We start from the raw sequence: 19,574 nt of genomic DNA on the forward strand, positions 1-19,574 counted from the left end.
TGACTGGAGTTGTGCTCTTCAATGCTAAGGTGTGTTCAGTGGTTCTCCGCTGCATGCAGGAGAGCCTGCAGTGCTTACATAAGCCCGCAAAGAGAAATAGGAGGGACAGTCACCGGGCTGGATGTGGTGTCCTTGGGAGCTGGAGACCGCTGGGGGATCGATCCTCACCTACACACAACTCTTATTTATAGTTCTCTGTCTTTTCTTTGAGCCTGCATAACCGTCTGTCAGGTGGCCTCCCTGAAGGAGGTCGTCTGACGCTTCAGATTTATTCTCCCAGACAGAAGTGGTATTTTCATAACCGCTGCTGATGGATCTCTGAGTTTTTACACTGTGGGTCACAAATCCTCAGTGATGGATTATTATAGGTCAGTGCTTGAAAACAGCAGTCTGAAGCTTGGCAACAGGTCGAGAACTGAGAGTGAATGTAATGGCCGATGAAAAGGTTTTCTCATCAGACACCCAAAACACGACTCTCATCACACCTGAACAGCTAAATCAGAGAAGAAGAAAGAACATGTAAATGTGAAAAACATACATATTCATGTGTATTATCAGGGTCATAGACTGACTGCGATGTTTGTGGTAAGTAGATGCAGCAGCAGTCAGCAGAACTGTGTGCAGCGCGGTGGATGGATGAGAGAGAGAGAGAGAGCCTCCATTAAAATGCCTGCACTGAGAGGCAGAGAAAACTGCTGCGCTGTTCAAACTGCAAACCTGATAAATCCACCCTTGTATTTGCACTGTCAAATTTAAAGTCGGGAAGAGATGGCCATTGGTTGTTGTTGTGCACTATCATGGCATGAAAGAAGAAGCTGTTCACTTCATGCAGTAATCTTCATCAGGGAGAGATGATGATGCAATTGTTTGTCTGCCTTGTTAAGGTTAAGTGTGGATGAAAAACCAATAATTGTTATGTTTTAGTCAAACAATATATTAAATGAATAAAGTCAAAATACATAATGAATCCCATATATAATATAACGATGAATACCATATCAAATAACAAGCTAACAAGCGAGTGATGGTGGCGCGGTCTGTGACACTGGAGAAGATTTATTTTGTTGTCTGTGGCAATCTGAATATCGAGGTTTCTGTTTTTTCCACTTCCTGTTGTTGTTGTTTTTTCTGCCTTGTTAATTATGATTTTTGTTTCACTGACAGCGTTGGATTTTTTCCCTCCCTCATGTTTTTGTTCCTGTGAGCAGTTCACTTTACAAAATTAATTTTCTAGAACATTCCTGTTTAAAAAAAAATCCCTTTTGTGCTATTTAAGACGAGAGAAAACATTAAGTCGGCTGTGCAATATGTCGCAAGGCAGCGAGCAGCGTTGAACGATGATTTTAAATGTATTTTAAATATGTAAAATAAATCCTGCTAAACTGTTGTTTTTATAACAATAACAATAAAGATCTATTCTATATCAAATCTCTATCTACAGTACGTTTGCCAGTTTTAACTCTGTGTCAATATACTGCCTCATGGACATGGCATCATTATTGTTTCTAGCAAACACACTAAGCTACTGTGCAACATAAACATGCTTCTGGCTGTGTGTTTCTATAGAGCATCAATATTATTTAGTGCATTGCCTTCCAGTAACTCAGCTGAAACCTAAGAGATGTCTGATTGATCCACTCTCATTTCATTGCCCTTCCTATTGTTTTTCTTTTACACACACAACCCCCCTTTACCCACACACACACACAATCTCTCCATCCCTTCTTTGTATGAAGGAACTTAATTATTTCCACCTTTTCAACCTTTATCACAAGAAAGTGGCAATGCTGCTGATGCAAAAGCATGCACTCTGTCTAATAAACAAAAATCACATTAATGCATTCGAGGGTGCATACACACGCACAGATGACAGGAGGCTGAGAAAAGAACATAACAGCAAAATGTACTGCGGCTGTTTTTTAATGTGCGCTCTTTTGCAGAGTTGCCCATTTTAGTGCTTTTATGTGTATGTGTGTGTTTTACAAATGCCCTCTGTGTAATCAAAGAACATTCACTTGCATCCTGTCCATCTGGTTCTATTCATCTCCCAGACAAAATCTGTTCTTGGCAAAGCTTATTAAAGGAAAATGAAGTACAGCAGTATGCAGAAGAGAGCAGATTTTTTACTTCGTGCCGGCTTGTAAAGAAAACAATTTGCCCTCTACCAGAAGATGGTTTAATTAGTGCACCTCCCATCTGAAATCAGTGAACGTATCCTTTTGTTTTATTCTATGTAAAAGAGTCTCTCTCCTCCTCTCTCCTCTGGCCTCAGGACTCCCTTATTCTGGGGAAGAATGACATGCACCACCAAGTCTGTTCCTTCCAGGATGACTTCCAAGAGTTTGAGATGATTGACGATGAAGATGACGACGAGGAAGATGATGAGGATGAAGAGGTCGACCCCGACGCACCTCCGTCCCCCTCTGCATCCCCTCCGCCCTCCCCATGTCTTGGCACTCTAAAGAGCAGACCCACCACCTTGAACCTCACCACTGCTGTGTCGCAGGTAGGCAGCCTGACGCCCTGGTCAATCACAAAATGCACATTATCTGAAATACTTTTTCAACAGTACTGTACATATTTTTTTGTTAACTTCCTTTGACTTTTCTCTCCAGGATTCACTGAACAATAACAGCAGTCTGTCTCCAAAGAAAGGAAGCTGGCAGGACTCTTTGCATAACCCAGCATCACAGGGTAGGTCCATTATTAATAACCTGCAATAAATAACAGTAAATTAATGATATCTTTACATTGTATTCACTTCAATATTTATATGACAAAATACCTCACAACAGATGCTGCTCATGTGTCTGGTAGATTTTAGTTAGTTGTGATAGAAAATGGCCTGTAGTATTAATTTACATGTTGTAAATTACATGTTGGCAGCTTCATTGTTATTATTTTTGAACAAGTCCAGCTATTTTTTATCATTATTATGACAGTATACATCCATTAAAGGCTTTATGTGATTTTTCACACTTAAATGTAATATAAATGAAGTATCTCCTCTGAAAATAACTCTGTGAGTCATGACTGTCTACAATGGGTGTAACACCCGAGTCCCACTGTCTGTGATGTTTTCAGAGTTTAACGAGTCCTATCTTCAGTTTGTTTACATCGCCGGGACGGCCGGCTGACTCCTCCCCTCGAGTATAAAAGTTGTTTAATTGAGGGACTAGAGAAAAGAAGAATAACATACTGTACTCACTGCTTAACTGTGTTTCTAGATCACGCTCATTTCAGGTAAATTTACATGCAGTGTGAAGATACCAGCATAATAAAGATCGCTAGCATTAGCATGCTAACACAACAATGCAGCGCCAGTTGTTTTGGTTTCATGCTGGTGCTCATATGCTGGCGCATATAAAGCCTTTAAACACGGTAAGAAAATAAGTATCTTTTTTTTATCTCCAGGCCGTCTGTCTCCAACCCACTCATGTCTAGAGGATGGTAACCATGTGACAGGCCAGTGCCCAGCCTCTCCAGTTTCCCAGGCACCAGGGTCTCAGAGCAAAGGTACTCCACTCAAACTGGCTGGGGAGGGCGGGAACCCCCAGTCCCCTCACAGGCCCCTTTTATGCGACATGGAGGGCAACAGGAGGGAGAGGCCCGAATACGGTAACAAAAAGGCCAGCCCAGCAAGTTTCAACGGTCATTCCATTAACATCAGTGTCGTCAAGTGCCGTGATGTGAAATGAAGTGACGTGACGTGATGTAAATTTGGATTTGTTCAGTAATATGTTCAAAACATCTCAGGGCAATTTGGTGGCTGGTCTACTTGCAGGAATCACATTAGACATTATTTTTCTACTGAAGAAGCATTTGAAAAACTTGTTCATCCCACATACCCTTTTTTTGAGAAGAGTATTTCACATCCCGTCAGTTACTCTTCTACAATTCTACAATTCACTTAGCAGACACTTTTATCCAAAGCGACGTACATCAGAGAGTAAGAACAACACAAGCAAGGATCTAGAAAAAAGGGAACAATGTGAGTAAGAGCAAACGATCAGCTTTGAGTCTGATTGGACACACAGGTGCTGACAGGAAGTGACCAGAGGCAAAGCACAACATTGAGGGCAGTTCTTGAGAGCTCTAATCAGTATAGAAACCATCTTATAAGTCGTCGTTATCAAACAAAAACCATCATCATCATCATCATCATCATCATCAATAATATGGAGACCATCATCATTAAGTTAGTAGGTATTCATGAAAGAGCTGGGTCTTTAGCTTTTTCTGAAAGGTGCAGAGGGACTCTGCAGATCACATGGAGTTTGGAAGTTCATTCCACCACCGGGGGGCGACAGAGGAGAAGAGTCTAGTCAGAGACTTAGGACCCTGTTGCGAAGGTTGGATCAGACGCCTTTCATTGGCAGAGCGCAGTGGGGGGAGGGAGTGTAGATCTGGATGAGAGAGTTAAAGTAAGGGGGAGACGTTTTTGTCGCTGTTTTGTAAGCGAGCAGCAGAGTTTTAAATTTGATGCGAGCAGTAATTGGGAGCCAGTGTATTTCATTTTTTATTGTCAAACAGCTCTTGCTTTCTTGTCTCCCCTTTTTCCATACTCCACTTCATGTTCTTCATCAATATCTGTTACCCTATATTTTCTTTCTCTCATGGCTTTTTTTCCCCATCCCTTATTTTTTTTATCTTCACAGGTTCTTTTGGCCAACACAAGTCCCACCCTTGCTCTGGCAATGTCACCGATTCAAATGCCGACCCTTCAATCAAGACAGCGAGGGTACCTTCTGTCGACGAACACTCCCAGTGTTCAGACACAGAGGTGGACCATGACCTCAACAGCCACCACAACCACAAACACTCTAACCAGCTTGCCACTGACACATACACAATCACCAGTGAGTCTGGCATGGAGCCGGAGACCGACCTAGACCTAGATGGAACCAGTCGCTGCTTGTCATCCACTGCACCCATTGGAGGCAATGACGATGGTGCTGATACGCCCTTGTCTGATGAGGAGCTGGAGAAGGACTTTGAAGTGGAGTTCATGTGCAAGGAGACGTACGATATAGTTTGCAAGGAGAATCATTCATCGTATGTGGAGTTTCCATCCATTGAGCCCTCTGAGTCCGCCTCCTTCTCGAGCTATGTGTCCTCCAGCCGCTCAGACGCTCTTGACAAATCACGCATGATTCATGCTTCTGCACCTTCTGCCATGGACGCAGCATCCAATGACTCCACCTCTCCTTCCTCAGACCCGGGGATAGCCGATATGAACCAGCAGGGTTATATGACTTCTGACCAGGACAAGGACCTCAGCTCTCCAGGATCGGACTCCGACATCGAAGGGGAGATAGAGGCAGCGTTTGCCCTTGGAGGTCCGGTGGTCTCAAACATGATCTCCTCCATTTCAGAGACGGAGCTGGACCTGACAAGTGACGACAGTAGCAGTGGACGCTCGTCTCACCTCACCAACTCCATCGAGGAAGCCAGCTCGCCCACATCTGACCAGGAACTGGATCCGGATACTGAGTTAGAACAGGACAGTGGTATTGTTGGACTGAAAGCATCCCTACTCCTTGGCCAGCCTGACCCAATCAAAGAATTGTCTCCCTTACCCTCTCCTTCCCCTTTACCCTCACCCACTATTGCTACGCCGTCTCCTATTGATTCACCAATTCTTCCTCCTGATTCATACGATGATGTTCAAGCTCTGATCGGGCTGCAGAGTGTGGACGAAGACCTGTCTTATGAGCACCAGGCTGACCCAGATGAGACTCTTCCTCCAGCTCAGCAATGTGAAGACAGCCTGTCCAGACAGATGGTGCTGCAGATAGAACCAGACCACAGTCTAGAGAGCTTCAAACGCTCCTTCTACTTACCAGTGGGACCCAGGCTCATGCCCGGTGCAGATGACTATGATGGAACAAGCGAAGGAGAATCCGATTCAGAAAGTGAAGACGACCTGAGCGAGAACTCGGACTCGCCCTGGCTGCTTAGCAACCTGGTCAACAGGATGATTTCAGAGGGCTCGTACCCGATCAGCTGTCCTGAGGATTGCTTCAAGAGAAAGGTGTCTGTGTCAGACACCATATCACCGTCTTCAGACATTGGAGAAGGCGATGGTTTTACTGAGGATGACCAAGGGAAGAAAATAGGACTTGGGGAATCGGAGGCGGAGGGGAAGGAGAGTGAAGGTTACAGAAAGGATAGCAAGGGACCAGGAGAGAGGAGGAGTGTGGAGTCTTTAAAAGGAGGAAAGATGAACCCCTCTCTTTATATGAGTAATCCAACTGGTGACACCGTAAACCCTCTAATCTTGGAGCACTGTGCAAACAACAGTAGGGAAACCACAGATTTATACTCCCCACATGCCAGTAAAAATTACACAGACAAGAAATCTAAGAACAAAGAAAGACAGGAGAAAGACGAAGAGCCCAACAATGACTTGATGATGCTCGAAGGGAGGAAGGATCTGGAATCACCGAGCCTCACCGAGAGTGTGGTCAGTGACAAAGATGAAGGACGAGAGACTGAGCCCAGGCCGACTAGCCGTTCCTCTGCCTCTCTTGAACGTATCACTGAGGTCAAAAACAGCCTGACACTGGACATACCCACAGCTCAAACTAACCCCGGCTTCAGCCTCCCCTACTCCACGGATAATGATGAAGAGGAGGAGGAAGATGCGGACTCCTACCCATTCCTGGATGGCTTGAGGAACCAGTCCTACAGGGGTAGTGATTTAGAGCTTGACAGTTCACCCCCCATTGATTCCAGTGTCCAAGACCGTCCATTGTCAGACAATGACCTTCCACTGTGTGACAAAGCTCTGAGACAGCCCAGTGAAGACGATGGACTGGCCTATGACTCAATGAAGTACACACTAGTGGTGGATGAGAATACAACGCTTGAACTAGTCAGCCTCAGAAGGTATACAAATATACAAGTGAATGTGATGACTTAAATGTAGTCTGTATGAATCTTATAAATATATTATTTTCCCTCAGGTGCACCTCTGTTCTTAGCGACGACAGCGAGCTCTCCACGCTATGTGACGAGGAGCCTTTGGGAACCAGAGAAATGGGTTATGGTCATGATGATGAGGAATTGAGACCAGAACTTCTCAGTTCTTCTGAGGATTCCTCTCCTGAGGCGGACCTTCCATTCTCCAAGAAGTTTCTCAATGTGTTTGTCAACAGCACTTCCCGCTCCTCCAGTGAGTTGCTCTTCAATCGCTCCTATTCAGAAAAGTGAAGTGAGATATGTGCCTGCAAACAAAGATAACATTTTAAAATGTGCAAAAGAATAAGAAATGATCCGAAGAATGGTTTCATTTCTTGATAAAAAAGTAATTTAGCTTTTTCTCCAAGACTGGAAGCAGTGGTAAAAAAATCATCCTGCCTCCATCTAAAGATAGAGCTACTGTGAGGAACTGTTGGTTTATGTTGCTCTTGGAGACCCATGTTAACAAAGTGTAAAACGGTCAAATGTATCAACCTGAATCCCTGCAGTGGAAATGTAGAAAGTGTTGTTTGGGCAGTTTGGAGTTATTCACCTTGTCTGACAATTACCTGGTAGTGGGTAACACACTTTAAAAAATACAACTCTAGCTTGCTTGTATAATTCCAAATAGACCAGCTCGTGACTCATATACAAAAACTTGACATTTTTGTCTGAAAAAAAAAACCAAGCAAAACGCTATTTTTGTGTAAGTGAATTTCAGGGGAGAGATTTACATTTGGACAGATGGAGGCTAGCTAGTTTTCATTTTTGTCTCACAACCTGAGCTAAATTGGCCTTGCTACATCATATATAGCATTAACCATGAGAGTGGTATTAACGTTGTCATCTAACTCAGCACAAAAGCGATTGTGTCATTTTCAAAGTGTCAAAGTTTTCTTTTTACTCACGCAAAAGTAAATAAGTTACCATACAGGTTATGACCAACTAGCAATATAGCCAAAAACTCTCATTTCTAAAAAGAATGTACTGCATTAGAGCATAAATGATCACTGTCAGAATGATACATTAACATGTGATCTAAATTTGGCAGGGAGCCCACACATGACCTGTGGGAGGGCTCTGCCTCCCAGTACATCCATCATCAATCTGTGCTCTAACTTCAAGATTCATATCCCTAATGATGAGTGATTCAAGTGATTTACATAATGAATAGCTCATTATGAAGGCCTTCCTTTTTTTTTCCAAGAAATCTGATTATCTTCTATATGAACGTCCTTCTATGAAGTTTACATGAAATAATTGCCCTAACATGTCAGAGAAAAATAGTTAACATGTTGCATTTTGCGTTCAATTTTATTGTAGTTTCAAGGTGTTGAAAACGTCTAACAGGTGTCTTTTTGCCCCGCCAGGCACAGAATCATTTGGACTTTTCTCTTGTACCATAAACGGAGAGGAGAGGGACCAGACACACAGGGCAGTTTACAGGTAAGACAGCCTACCTACTTACTGTAATTGAATTATTGTGGGATGAAGAGTCCTTGTTTGGATAAAGAAATCTTTATTTCTTTACGGTTTCAATGATGTCATTGTGCTGTGGAGGTCAACAATCCTGAATCCCTAATTATGTTAGATGGGGGGGGGGGCAGATATCTGAGCAACAGCTGATCTTGAGATCTGCCCCCCCCCCCCCCCCACAACCAGGATCAGGTGAAATCAGACTGACTTTAATAAAGCACTTCAGGCTACTGTCTGCCCAGCTTTTTTATCTATTCCGTGTAAGAACACAACATTTCTCTTCCCCTCCTATGCTTCTCTTTGCAGGTTTATTCCCAGACATGCAGATGAGCTGGAGCTCGATGTGGACGACCCTTTATACGTGGAGGAAGAAGAGGACGATTACTGGTACCGAGGTTATAACATGCGGACGGGGGAGAGGGGAATCTTTCCTGCCTTCTATGCTAACGAGGTCATAGGCCAGTCTAAAGAGTTGTTGGGTGAGTTAAGAGTTACTTCGACTGTCCTCCTATACGCTCTCATCCTGATCTTTGTGAAATAACATGATCTGCATGTACCCCCTCACATCATACTGTGCAGGAATGAAAAGAAATCCAGCTTGGATCGAGACCGTCAGCGTTCAGTTTTTGGGGTCTGTTGAGGTACCTTATCACCAAGGCAATGGGATTCTCTGCGCTGCAATGCAGAAGGTAAGATTGGATTAAAAAACAGACACAAGCATGTGTGCAAATTGAAGCCTGTTTGTTTTTACATGTACATATTTTTTTGTGTGTTAGATTGCGATATCTAGGAAACGGACGGTACATGTGCGGCCTCCTTCCCTGTGCGAGTTAGAGATTAGCTTGCAAGGAGTAAAACTTATCATGAGCCTGGAGGATGAATATGACACTCTTGATGAGGTATGAAGTCATGAATGAATGAAACGTAGACAATTACATCTCAAATATTGAATTATATTGCAACTCTTCTTTTGTTGACGATTGAGTAATCTTTTTTTTGTCATCTTCAGTATGACAGATGCAGTCACTTCTTCCAGATGAAAAACATTTCATTTTGCGGATGTCATCCGAGGAACAACTGGTAAATATGAAGCCACTTGTTGTGTTACGAGTGCGCTGCGTGTCACCTGGCATGTTTTTTGATCATGTTGTTTTCTTCTCTCTCTGCAGCTACTTTGGTTTCATCACAAAGCACCCGATGCTGAACAGATTTGCTTGCCATGTGTTTGTATCCCAGGAGTCCATGCGACCTGTAGCAGAGTGTGTTGGGTGAGTCCACATGACGTTATAACTTTATTAATTAACCTTCATTTTGGTGTGTATGTTTGTTTTTTCTGGGGTTTAATTTGACATACTTCCACATCAACATGACATTTAAATTGAAACTATTTAGCTCAACTTCATATTAAAAGTTATCTTTCATGATTTTCTATTATAGTCCAAACAAAATTGTTGACTTAATATAATCTTTTTCACTCGAACACTCTAATCTGCAGCTGGATTATTTTCAGTCTTTTACTGTATATGTTTGCATGCACAGAAGGTTAAATAACGATTGCATGCTTAGTCATGTCTGATTCAGCCATATTTAGCTTTGAATAATTAAAGAGACAGATATCTCACTGTCTCTGGAGTAGCGAGTCTCCAGGCAGCAGTGCATGGGAAGGGGAGGGGCCTGATTTATCCACCAGCCTCTCCTGCTCTGTTTGAAAGATAGAGACACGAAGACAAAGGCAGAACTCATGCAAAGCTAATTCACCAGGAGTCCTTCTGTGTTGGCACTGGATTATTATTTTAATGAGGCAGTCAGTCTTTGTGTTTGCAGCAAGCAGCCACTTCTTAGTAAAACAGTTCAGTGCATGACTGTAAAATCTGAGAGGATTACATGTGGAGTGCTGCGTCATAACAGCTGCTGGCAGGTCGATCATTATGCTCTCGTCTGTGTCTGCAGCCGGGCCTTCCAGGAGTACTACCAGGAGCATCTGGAGTACGCCTGTCCCACCGAGGACATCTACCTGGAGTAAGAAGTGTTGCCATGACGACCTGCTTCCTTCTCCACAGCTTTTGTGTATGGTCATTGAGTTTGCCACCAGAGGGTGCTGTCAGTGTGGGGGGGGGGGTCTTCTTCTTCCCTCATTGTAAAACACTCCTCTGAACTGGGGATTTTCATTTCTACAGTACCGCTTGGCATTTGACTGATTTCATTCACTCACTCATCTCTCTTTGTCTTTGTTTATTTCCATCATCTTGATGGATCGATTGCCTGTTTTCTTTTATCTTTTTCTATGATATGAAAAAAACCAAGACGCTGAGCACCTGTTTATTTAAAAGGGTTCCCTCTTTTGAAATGAAAAAACAAAATATACCTACTACTGCTGTTACACTTTTCAATGCATGGCTGGTAGGATAACTGCACACAGAGACACAGGGACTTTACACATATCCTAGAGAATGGCAAAGCAGCTCAACAATCAGCGAGGGGGAATTGTGCGGGATGAAGCGTTTCATTTTACTGTAAATATGTATTTGTTCAATATCGACAAACTGCTCTTTTGATTTCTACGAGATAGTGACATTTGGAGCAAAGTAGAGAGAGTGCAGTGAACCGTCCTTGGTCCGAGCTTACCCATGTGTTGCTTTAGTGTGTGTTGTAAATACATGTATAGAGAGTAGACATACAGGCGCCTCATCCAGACTAATTAACAAACACACAGCTGAGACAGTAAAGGTTTTTTTTGTTTGTTGGGAGTAAAAAGCAGGTGTAAGAGATTAAAGAGGTGTAATGACTTGGCATGACCTTTGAATGTTCTTAGCCCTGCAGATATTTGTATTCAGCTTGGATTCGACGCAGCTACTGTCAGCACATCTGGATGAAATGACACAAATGTTTTACTTTTTATTATTCAGACTTCAAAATCTCACTGCTTGGCTGACCTTCACGGTTTTGGGAGCTTTTCATAGGATAATCATTCAACTGTAACAAATGCAAAACCATAAATCACTGTATTGCTTTGCTATGACTGATGTGACTTTCAGGTAAAAGAACGAATAGGCCCTCTGAAAAGCCATATTTCTCAACACGTCCGACTGTTTAACCCTGGTTTTCAGTGACATCCTGGTCTCTGTTCCCTTTTTGACGTGGCAGTGTATAAACAACAGGCAAGTCTAAGTGGTAGTCAATAAGAGCATCCGTCTTTTACTTGGTCCCGGTATCACAGTAAACCTTTTATAAAGCATTACATGGGAGGTTTTATAGATCTGTAAATGGCTAGACTTTTTGTTGTGATTGATCAAAGGGATGGCAACATGTTCCTACTTTTTATTTATTGATTTCAGTCATGTCAAAGGTTAAAACATCATTCTAACATTACACAATAACCTTCTTTAGGGGGTTATTGTAGCACATGATTGGCTTACATTAACGTACCTTGTTCATTCAAAATGATGCATTCACAAAAAGCCATCTGCAATATTCCTTTAGTATAGTTTTGCATTGTTTATGGCTGCCTTCAGTCACAGTCCACCAGAAGAAACACCTCAGATCTACAGGTTTTCAGTGTCACTGTAAGTTGCTATTTGCAGGTGGTTAGTAACGGGGGGTTATTTACATATGTATTGCCGTCGGTTAGATCATGTATATACAATAGCAAATCTACAATAGTGCTGTGTCCTTTATGTTGAGTATGTTATGAAAAGAATATGTACATTTAAAAGAATTTAAAAAAAGATTACAACCAGACAACAACCCCTGATGGAAAAGAAAAAAAAACAACACAATTATCTGTGACCTACAATGATTTCTTTTTTTAAGTGTCTTCCGTTTCCACACAGGATGTTATGTAAGTACCTGTCACACATGTGGCATTTAGGGTTTCTGCCAATTCCATAACTCTCCACACACAGGCTTCAGCAATTTAGGGCACATTTGTGAGCTGTGACATCATCAGTGTGTGACACACCCCACCAGACAACCGACCGATCTGCTCTTAGGGCTGAGTAGTGACCCGAGTCAGCGGCCACTTGAAAAGCTATTATTGCAACCTGCTGATTATAGTACTCACCATTGAGCAGCGTGACCTGTCTCTGATCTGTATCTATCTGCTTCTGATTCTTTTTTTTTGGTTTTTCTATCTCGTTACAGCCTAGTTCAGAATTCTTCCTCTCCACACAGCTACACAAAAACAAACCTCTGAAGATGAGCTAGTCCCGCATAGCCGCTGAGACATTTAACATTAACAGTTAAAGCAAACTTTCAACTTTATTACATTAACGAGATTCTTCACTGTATACCTAGAGCAAAAACAGTATGTGACAGAACAAACATATCCTATCTTGTATCTTTAAAAACAAGGACTTGTAAAATTCCAGGGAAAAAACAGACAAAAAAAAAAGACAAAAAAATCACTCTGCCTTGTCATGGGTTTGGTCTTATGAATAAAATATATGCTTGATGTCCAAAAGCTTGATGGTCCTTTATTTATTGAACTGTTGATTGTTTGTGTGGTTATATGAATCAGAATGTCATTTAGAATTAAAAATCTTCACATTAAAGGCTTTATAAGTGAAATCAAGTATCTCCTCTGAAAATAACTCTGTGAGTCATGACTGTCTACAATGGGTGTAACACCCGAGTCCCACTGTCTGTGATGTTTTCAGAGTTTTCAGAGTCCTATCTTCACTTTGTTTACATCGCCAGGACGGCCGGCTGACTCCTCCCCTCATGTATAAAAGTTGTTTAATTGAGGGACTAGAGAAAAGAAGAATAACATACTGTACTCACTGCTTAACTGTGTTTCTAGATCACGCTCATTTCAGGTAAATTTACATGCAGTGTGAAGATACCAGCATAATAAAGATCACTAGCATTAGCATGCTAACACAACAATGCAGCGCGAGTTGTTTTGGTTTCATGCTGGTGCTCAAGGGCGACATCTGCTGGATCAAAAAATCACATATAAAGCCTTTAAAAATAATGAATAAAGCATTAAAAATGAGATAATGAAACATGTATTCAAACTGTACCTGTGAAGAAACATGTATATATAAGTATATTGTTACACACTAACTTTAAGTGTATTCAGTAGCAACAGTAAGAAAAAAGTCCCCTCATTGAGGAAACAGATTGATTGCTTTATTACTTCTCAGCATGAACAGTAATTAAAGCTTAGCTGTCTCAACAATTAGTGCAATACCTCCACACTTTCCCACCTTGTCTTTATTAACACACAAGAGAATTTATTTCTTCCCATCAGCACCGGCAGCAGCTGGGCCTGGGGCTGCACTGAGGATTGCAGCAAGGCTCCAGATTGGGGTCTTCTCCTTTCGATATCTGGCTCTCTCCGAACACCATGAACGCCTCAAACTGCTCCTTCACCTTTTTGATTCTCTCCAGCAGAGCTTGGAGGTCGGGTCTCTCCTCCGGGGAAAGAGGGTAGTTCTCCGAGGGGTCGGCCTCCAGGTCAAAAACCAGAGGGGGGTCGTGGGCCTTGAGGAGCGCAAACACTGGGCAGTCTTGGTCTGGGGTGGTGCCACTGTGGGTCGCACCTGATGCACAGACGTGGGAAAGGCATTGGAGTAAAATTAACGGCTTGATTTTACTTATCTTAACATTTAGACAAACGAGCAGAATCAGAATCAGAATCAGAATCTGGGTTTATTGCAAAGTACATGTACACATACAAGGAATTTAACTTGGTGTATTGGTGCTAAACAATTAACAAGGAAATAAAGCAGAACTAGAAACAACTTAAATAATACAGAATAAGAAGATATTACAATATATAAAATAGAATTTAAAAATGTAAAATATCAAATATAAAAAACCTGAAGCCTGCTGTACCTCGAGTATAGAAGTGGGCCTTGTACTTCCCTAACCTGAGAGCAAACATGCCGTACTTCTCACTCGGATCTGTGGGGTAAAACATCATCGTCCCCCTTTTACTCTGCAAAGAAAATATAAAAACAAAAAGGTGACAACATCCACTTAGATTAAATGTTATTACACAGTGTGAAGTGAGATTCCGCTACCTTCCCTTGGTGGACGAGCATTTCAGTCATATCGACCCCATCCAGCACCACTTGGGGGAGACAGGCTCCTGCCAAGCTTGCGATTGTGGGGAGGATATCAAGAGTGCTGGCTATTTCATGAGTAACACCTAAAGAGAAGCGTAGAGGGAAGAAAGAGCAGCAATCATTCAAAGGTCACGTTGAAATAGGTTTGTATGAATTTCATTGGAACATTTTCCATAATTGATTTCTAAAAATAAATGAAGCTGGTGTTTGGATTTGAAGTCTGACATCAGAACATCAGAATCAGATTTATTGTCCAGGTATGTTTACACACACACACAAGGAATTTAACTTTGGTGGACTGAGCTCTCTTATGTACAGGTACAACATTAAATATCAACAATAAACAGAATAAGAAAAGACTAATATTTACATGACTAAATATGAAACAGTGCAGTGGTGAATAGTGCAAAAGATGCTGAAGTAACATGAGAAGTAAAATGCAGATATGTGAGAGATGGGTCAATTAAGATGTCAATTACAGTATTTACATCAATAAGTGCATAGATTATCATTTAAATTAAATAATATATATATATATATATATATATATATATATATATATATATATATATGTGTATATTCATATTGACAGTTGGTTTAGTCAAAAAAAGAAAACATGTTCATATTATTTTAACACTAGACTAAGAGAACTAACTTCTTTGGAAGTATCACCCAATCTAAACATTCATGTGCAGGTGACTGAGGTGTCCTCACCTGGCCTGATGGTCCCGGGCCAGAAAGCGATAGCCGGCTCTCTCATGCCTCCCTCATACGTGGTACCTTTTCCACATTTCAGAAGACCGGCGTTACCTCCGCGGGACATACGCATCAGTTCAGGCCTACACACAAACAATCGTTTTAATATTACACACACCAACATTTGGAATGACATTCCCCATCACATTAGAACTTTACCATCTACCTCATATTTCAAAAATACGACACCTTCTCCACACTTACACCTGCACTCATGTATTGTTCATGTACTGTTCACAGTATCTGTACTGTTTGTCTGTATTTGCCTAGCTCATGCTAATGTCCTGTAAATGTGTTTGTCTTGATGTGTCATGACTGTGGTTTATGTTTCATGTTCTGCACAACAGGAACCTGCTGGAAACCAGTTTTTTGAAACTGAGTCAGGCCCGATAAACTGTAACTTAATGTTACTTTGAAACTTTCCTGTATAATAAATGAAATGAAAATGAATATTAAAAGCACTGAAATGTGGGCAAAGATATACTACAAAACAGATATTAAACACCACGACTGTACAAGAGCTTTTGTTGTAGTGTGTTGTGATGAATATGTATTGTTACATGTCTGACAGCATGAGACCTCACTCCTTTTTGATTTGCTCCTCTAGGTAATCACCTCATCAACCTCACCTGTGTTACCCAGCAACTGACTGATGAGCACCTGAGAGGCTCCATATAAACACACCACTCATGATGGAGCATCATTCTCTGTCAGTTTTTGTTTTTTGGATCATTGTTCTGAGAGGTTTGTGGTGAGGTTGGATTAGGTAAGTTGGGGTTTCTCCTACATTTGCTACACTTACTTAGTTAACTTTGTTAGAAACTCGAGGTAAGTGTGGTTTGTGCCACCCGTGTAGTTTTCTCTTTCAATATTTTGGAGAGAAGTTAGTTAAGTTTGTTTTTGCGTTTCTTTTAAGAGACTAGTTAGGTCTGGTTTTGTTTTGTTGAGTTTATTTCTTTGGCACACCCACGTTGTCCAATCCAAGTTTTCTTTTGTTGTTAAAAATAAATCTTTTCTCATTGATAACAACAACTCTTTGGCTTTGTCAGTTCTTCGGTTGTCATTTACTTTCCTGCTGTTTCCAGAGACATTAAAGTATGCATGGGAGCTTATCAGTGACTGGTCACAGGCAGGAAATCATTTGCATACGCTGTAGATGCAGAACTAACCCGTTGTCTGAAGTGAAGAAGATGAGTGTGTTGTTGAGCACTCCCATCTTCTCCAATGTTGTCAGTATGTTCCCTATTGTGTTGTCAAACTCCAGCAGAGCATCTCCAAATTTGCCCCTTGAAGTCCTCCCTGCTGCCCCTGGACCTGCATACTGCGGGTAGTGGGTGTGCTGTAGAGAAAAATAACAACAACAATAACTTATTTACAAAAATGTGTTTCTTTAAAAATTCAACTGAACTTTTTTACAGAGTGTTTTTTTTTTTTTTTTTGCTTGTGACCAATGAAAGACAGTCATTGACACACTGTTTTCCCGGGACTTACGTGGGAAGGATAGTAGAGGAAGAACGGTTGTTTTTTCTTGGCCGACGTTGAAATAAAATCGGTCGCAAAGTCACGGTAAGCCCTTTCCAGATCGAGGAAGTTGACTGGTTGCTGTTTGATGATCTCATTGTGCATTAGTGGGACAGTTACAGTGCCGATATCACACAGTCCAACACACTTTACATCAGGAGGAAAACAGGTCAGGTTCCAACAGGGTCCCTGGACACACACACACATACACAAAAAATATTAAACATAATATTGTGGAAAATAAATTAAGTGATGCTACTTTTTTTTTTTACAAATAACCTTGCATTGATTTATGTTTTGGGATTATTCACCCACCATGTCATGGGAGTAGGGGATCCCTAGATACTGGTCAAAACCCTGCCTGGTTGGAAGAAACTCCCCGTCTGCACCGACTCCTAAGTGCCACTTCCCGATGGCAGCAGTAGCATAACCCAGAGGTTTCAACACTTCAGCGATAGTGGTCTCGTTCAGAGGCAGGCCGCCTATCGAGCTCGGGTACAACACTCCTGGGTAGATTCCCGAGCGGGTCTGATAGCGACCGGTCAGCAATGATGCCCTGAAAAGCCATCGAAACAAAACAGGGCTGTTAACTTCAGCTTTAGTTACATGAAAGTATCTGAAATGATTCTACCACTGCATTACAAACTGAATCAAATACCAGTATCAGTTCCTGATTTTGTTATATTGTCTACATACTGTATTTCCTGTTTTGCTCTATTTTTATGTTTTCAATGTTTGAATGTAATTTTCAATTGGGGTAAATTTTATTTGTGATGGTAAATATTCATTCTTATTTTTACTGTATTTTATTTGAACTTTGTTTAATCTCTTAAGGTGAGGTTTGGAGATAAGCCCTCATGCGTTTCTACCTCACCTGCACATGTGTTTTGTTTTTTATTTTTTTAATTTTTCTGTTTGACTCTTCTTTCAAAAAATGTGCAAATAAACTAATAACGGAAACAATAATTCACTCCCACAAAGAACGAGACTTCAGTTATGCTCTTCGCTCTTCTGACATAAATGATACATCCAGTTTGTGCTGTAGGGTACATTTATTTTACTTTACATTTTGTTATTTTAATTTAAAGGTATGGAGGGTTAGCAAAACATACAAGGATCCTTAAAATCTTTAAACTCGTCTGCTTGGATTAGTGATGCAACCTTTTCATTCCTCCCAGACAATAACACTACATCGAATAAGATAACCCTTTATTTATACCACAATGGGGAAATTTACAACAAAATAAATTAAATTAAAATTAAATAAGATAAAATAAAAATAAAATATTAAATAAGATTAAAATAAATATAATAAAATAAATTAAATAAGATTAAATAAAATAAAATATTAAATGAGATAAAATATTAAATAAGATTTAAATAAAATAAATAAAATAAAATAAAATAAAATAGATAAGTCAGCATCAGTCCTACATGAAGTACAGATACTGAGTGTACCTGGACGGGCTGCAGACCGGGCTGGTGCAGTAGAAATCAGTAAACCGGAGTCCTCCCGCTGCCAGACGGTCCAGGTTCGGAGTGACTGAACTCGGATGTCCATAACACCCCAAGTCCCCGAAACCCAAGTCGTCTGCGAAAAGGAGGACGAAGTTTGGCCGTGAAGAGGAGCAGGAACAAAAGAGAAGAGCGTTCAAACAGAGGAGGAGGCTGTAGTCCATCATCCTGCAGAACCCTCCTCTCCACTTCGACTGAAGATCATGGTAAAGACAGGAAACAGATAGATCTACTGTCATCACTCCGCAGGAGAGAGAGGAACCAAAACAAAACGTCACGTGTTCACCGTCGCGTACAGATGACATCACGGTCGGTGAGGAAATGTAGTCCTGTTTTTCGCCTACATATTGCAACTAAGCTAATTTGTACTTTTCCAATACGTGGGTTGTCTTTATTATTTTTCATCTTCTCCCACAGAACGATTTATAAATGAATAATATTTATTTATCATGAAAACACAAGAAACAGATGTTAACACTCCTGCACAGGTTCATGTTCATGCATCCTTTAACAATCTCTGCAGGCCAGGGACAAAAGCAGCACATGTTTGGTAAGTTGTAACAATTAGTTGAATGTTTTCTGCTCCATGTCTCACTGCAAGTGCTGGTTTGAAGGTTATTGTTGAATCAGAAGTTAACAATATTTTCACTTATCACAGTGGTTTTTAACCCCGCCCCCCTTTTCCCTCCAATTAAGTTTTTCCAGAGTCATTTCAAAATGAAGGCAGTTAACTATATGTTTGGGCTTTTACATGTTACATCTGCTCAGCTGGACATTGATAGAAAATCTTGTAATGCATTCATTTGTTGAATATGAGACGAAGACACAGGGACACATGTCTAGCAGATGTCCTGCTACTTTTGCTTTTGATGTCTTTTGTTTTGTCTTTCTCTTGACTGGAGCTGCTGAGTTTCTGTCCTCTGCAGCAACCTTGGTTTGCACCATGATTGGACCTGACAGATGGTCAATTACGTGAACAAGGGAAGAAATGAATCACTTGTGTAGTGCTGCAGCGCCCTGGCTACCAGTCTGAGAACGGGAAGGACGTCTAATTGTGAACTGTAAAGACTGATGTCTGGTGGTCTTATTAATCTATTCACATCAGCTTCAGTGAGGTGGACAGCGAGAGAAAAAGGAAGCCTGCTACCTGCATTTGAATGAGCTGACATTGTGTGTGTGTGTCAGAGGGAGATGAGCAGATTGAATACTTAAACTATCAGCGCCACACATGTAATCTTATTCACCAGAAGAGAGATCACCCAGGTATTTCCC

General features: G+C 41.2%; 2 protein-coding genes across 3 annotated transcripts in view; one reads left to right on the forward strand and one right to left on the reverse strand.

Annotated features, from left to right (window-relative positions):
* Nucleotides 1-12,898, forward strand: part of mapk8ip2 (mitogen-activated protein kinase 8 interacting protein 2) — a 30,064-nt gene extending 17,166 nt beyond the window's left edge. Inside the window, exons 3-14 of one of the 2 annotated variants that reach the window (XM_065957389.1) lie at nt 2,273-2,506; nt 2,616-2,694; nt 3,415-3,618; nt 4,659-6,891; nt 6,969-7,177; nt 8,334-8,409; nt 8,746-8,918; nt 9,019-9,128; nt 9,216-9,338; nt 9,449-9,519; nt 9,609-9,707; nt 10,390-12,898. In XM_065957389.1, coding sequence (XP_065813461.1) covers nt 2,273-2,506; nt 2,616-2,694; nt 3,415-3,618; nt 4,659-6,891; nt 6,969-7,177; nt 8,334-8,409; nt 8,746-8,918; nt 9,019-9,128; nt 9,216-9,338; nt 9,449-9,519; nt 9,609-9,707; nt 10,390-10,462 — 3,684 coding nt within the window. In that variant the 3' untranslated portion in view covers nt 10,463-12,898. The remainder of the gene's footprint in view (nt 1-2,272; nt 2,507-2,615; nt 2,695-3,414; nt 3,619-4,658; nt 6,892-6,968; nt 7,178-8,333; nt 8,410-8,745; nt 8,919-9,018; nt 9,129-9,215; nt 9,339-9,448; nt 9,520-9,608; nt 9,708-10,389) is intronic. The other variant, XM_065957390.1, reaches the window with a different exon arrangement.
* On the reverse strand, nt 12,892-18,547 carry arsa (arylsulfatase A). The gene is made up of 8 exons (XM_020658657.3): nt 18,246-18,547; nt 17,103-17,343; nt 16,758-16,976; nt 16,436-16,605; nt 15,225-15,349; nt 14,466-14,593; nt 14,278-14,380; nt 12,892-13,982 (listed from the first exon to the last, which is right to left on the reverse strand). The coding sequence occupies exons 1-8, from the start codon at nt 18,539-18,541 to the stop codon at nt 13,687-13,689; spliced, it is 1,578 nt and encodes a 525-aa protein (XP_020514313.2). The 5' UTR covers nt 18,542-18,547; the 3' UTR covers nt 12,892-13,686.
* Between the last annotated feature and the right edge of the window lie 1,027 nt (nt 18,548-19,574).

This window comes from Labrus bergylta, chromosome 7 (genome assembly GCF_963930695.1).
Source record: "Labrus bergylta chromosome 7, fLabBer1.1, whole genome shotgun sequence".
Lineage (NCBI taxonomy): Eukaryota > Metazoa > Chordata > Actinopteri > Labriformes > Labridae > Labrus > Labrus bergylta.

What these genes read in the sequence shown, in the direction of transcription:
- arsa (XM_020658657.3), bottom strand. Translation starts at nt 18,541, where the DNA reads ATGACAGTAGATCTATCTGTTTCCTGTCTTTACCATGATCTTCAGTCG. An exon ending in TCCCCTACTCCCATGACATG is followed by an intron (nt 16,977 to 17,102) that starts GTGGGTGAATAA and finishes GTGTGTGTCCAG; the next exon opens with GGACCCTGTTGGAACCTGAC. An exon ending in GGCCCACTTCTATACTCGAG is followed by an intron (nt 13,983 to 14,277) that starts GTACAGCAGGCT and finishes TCTGTGCATCAG; the next exon opens with GTGCGACCCACAGTGGCACC.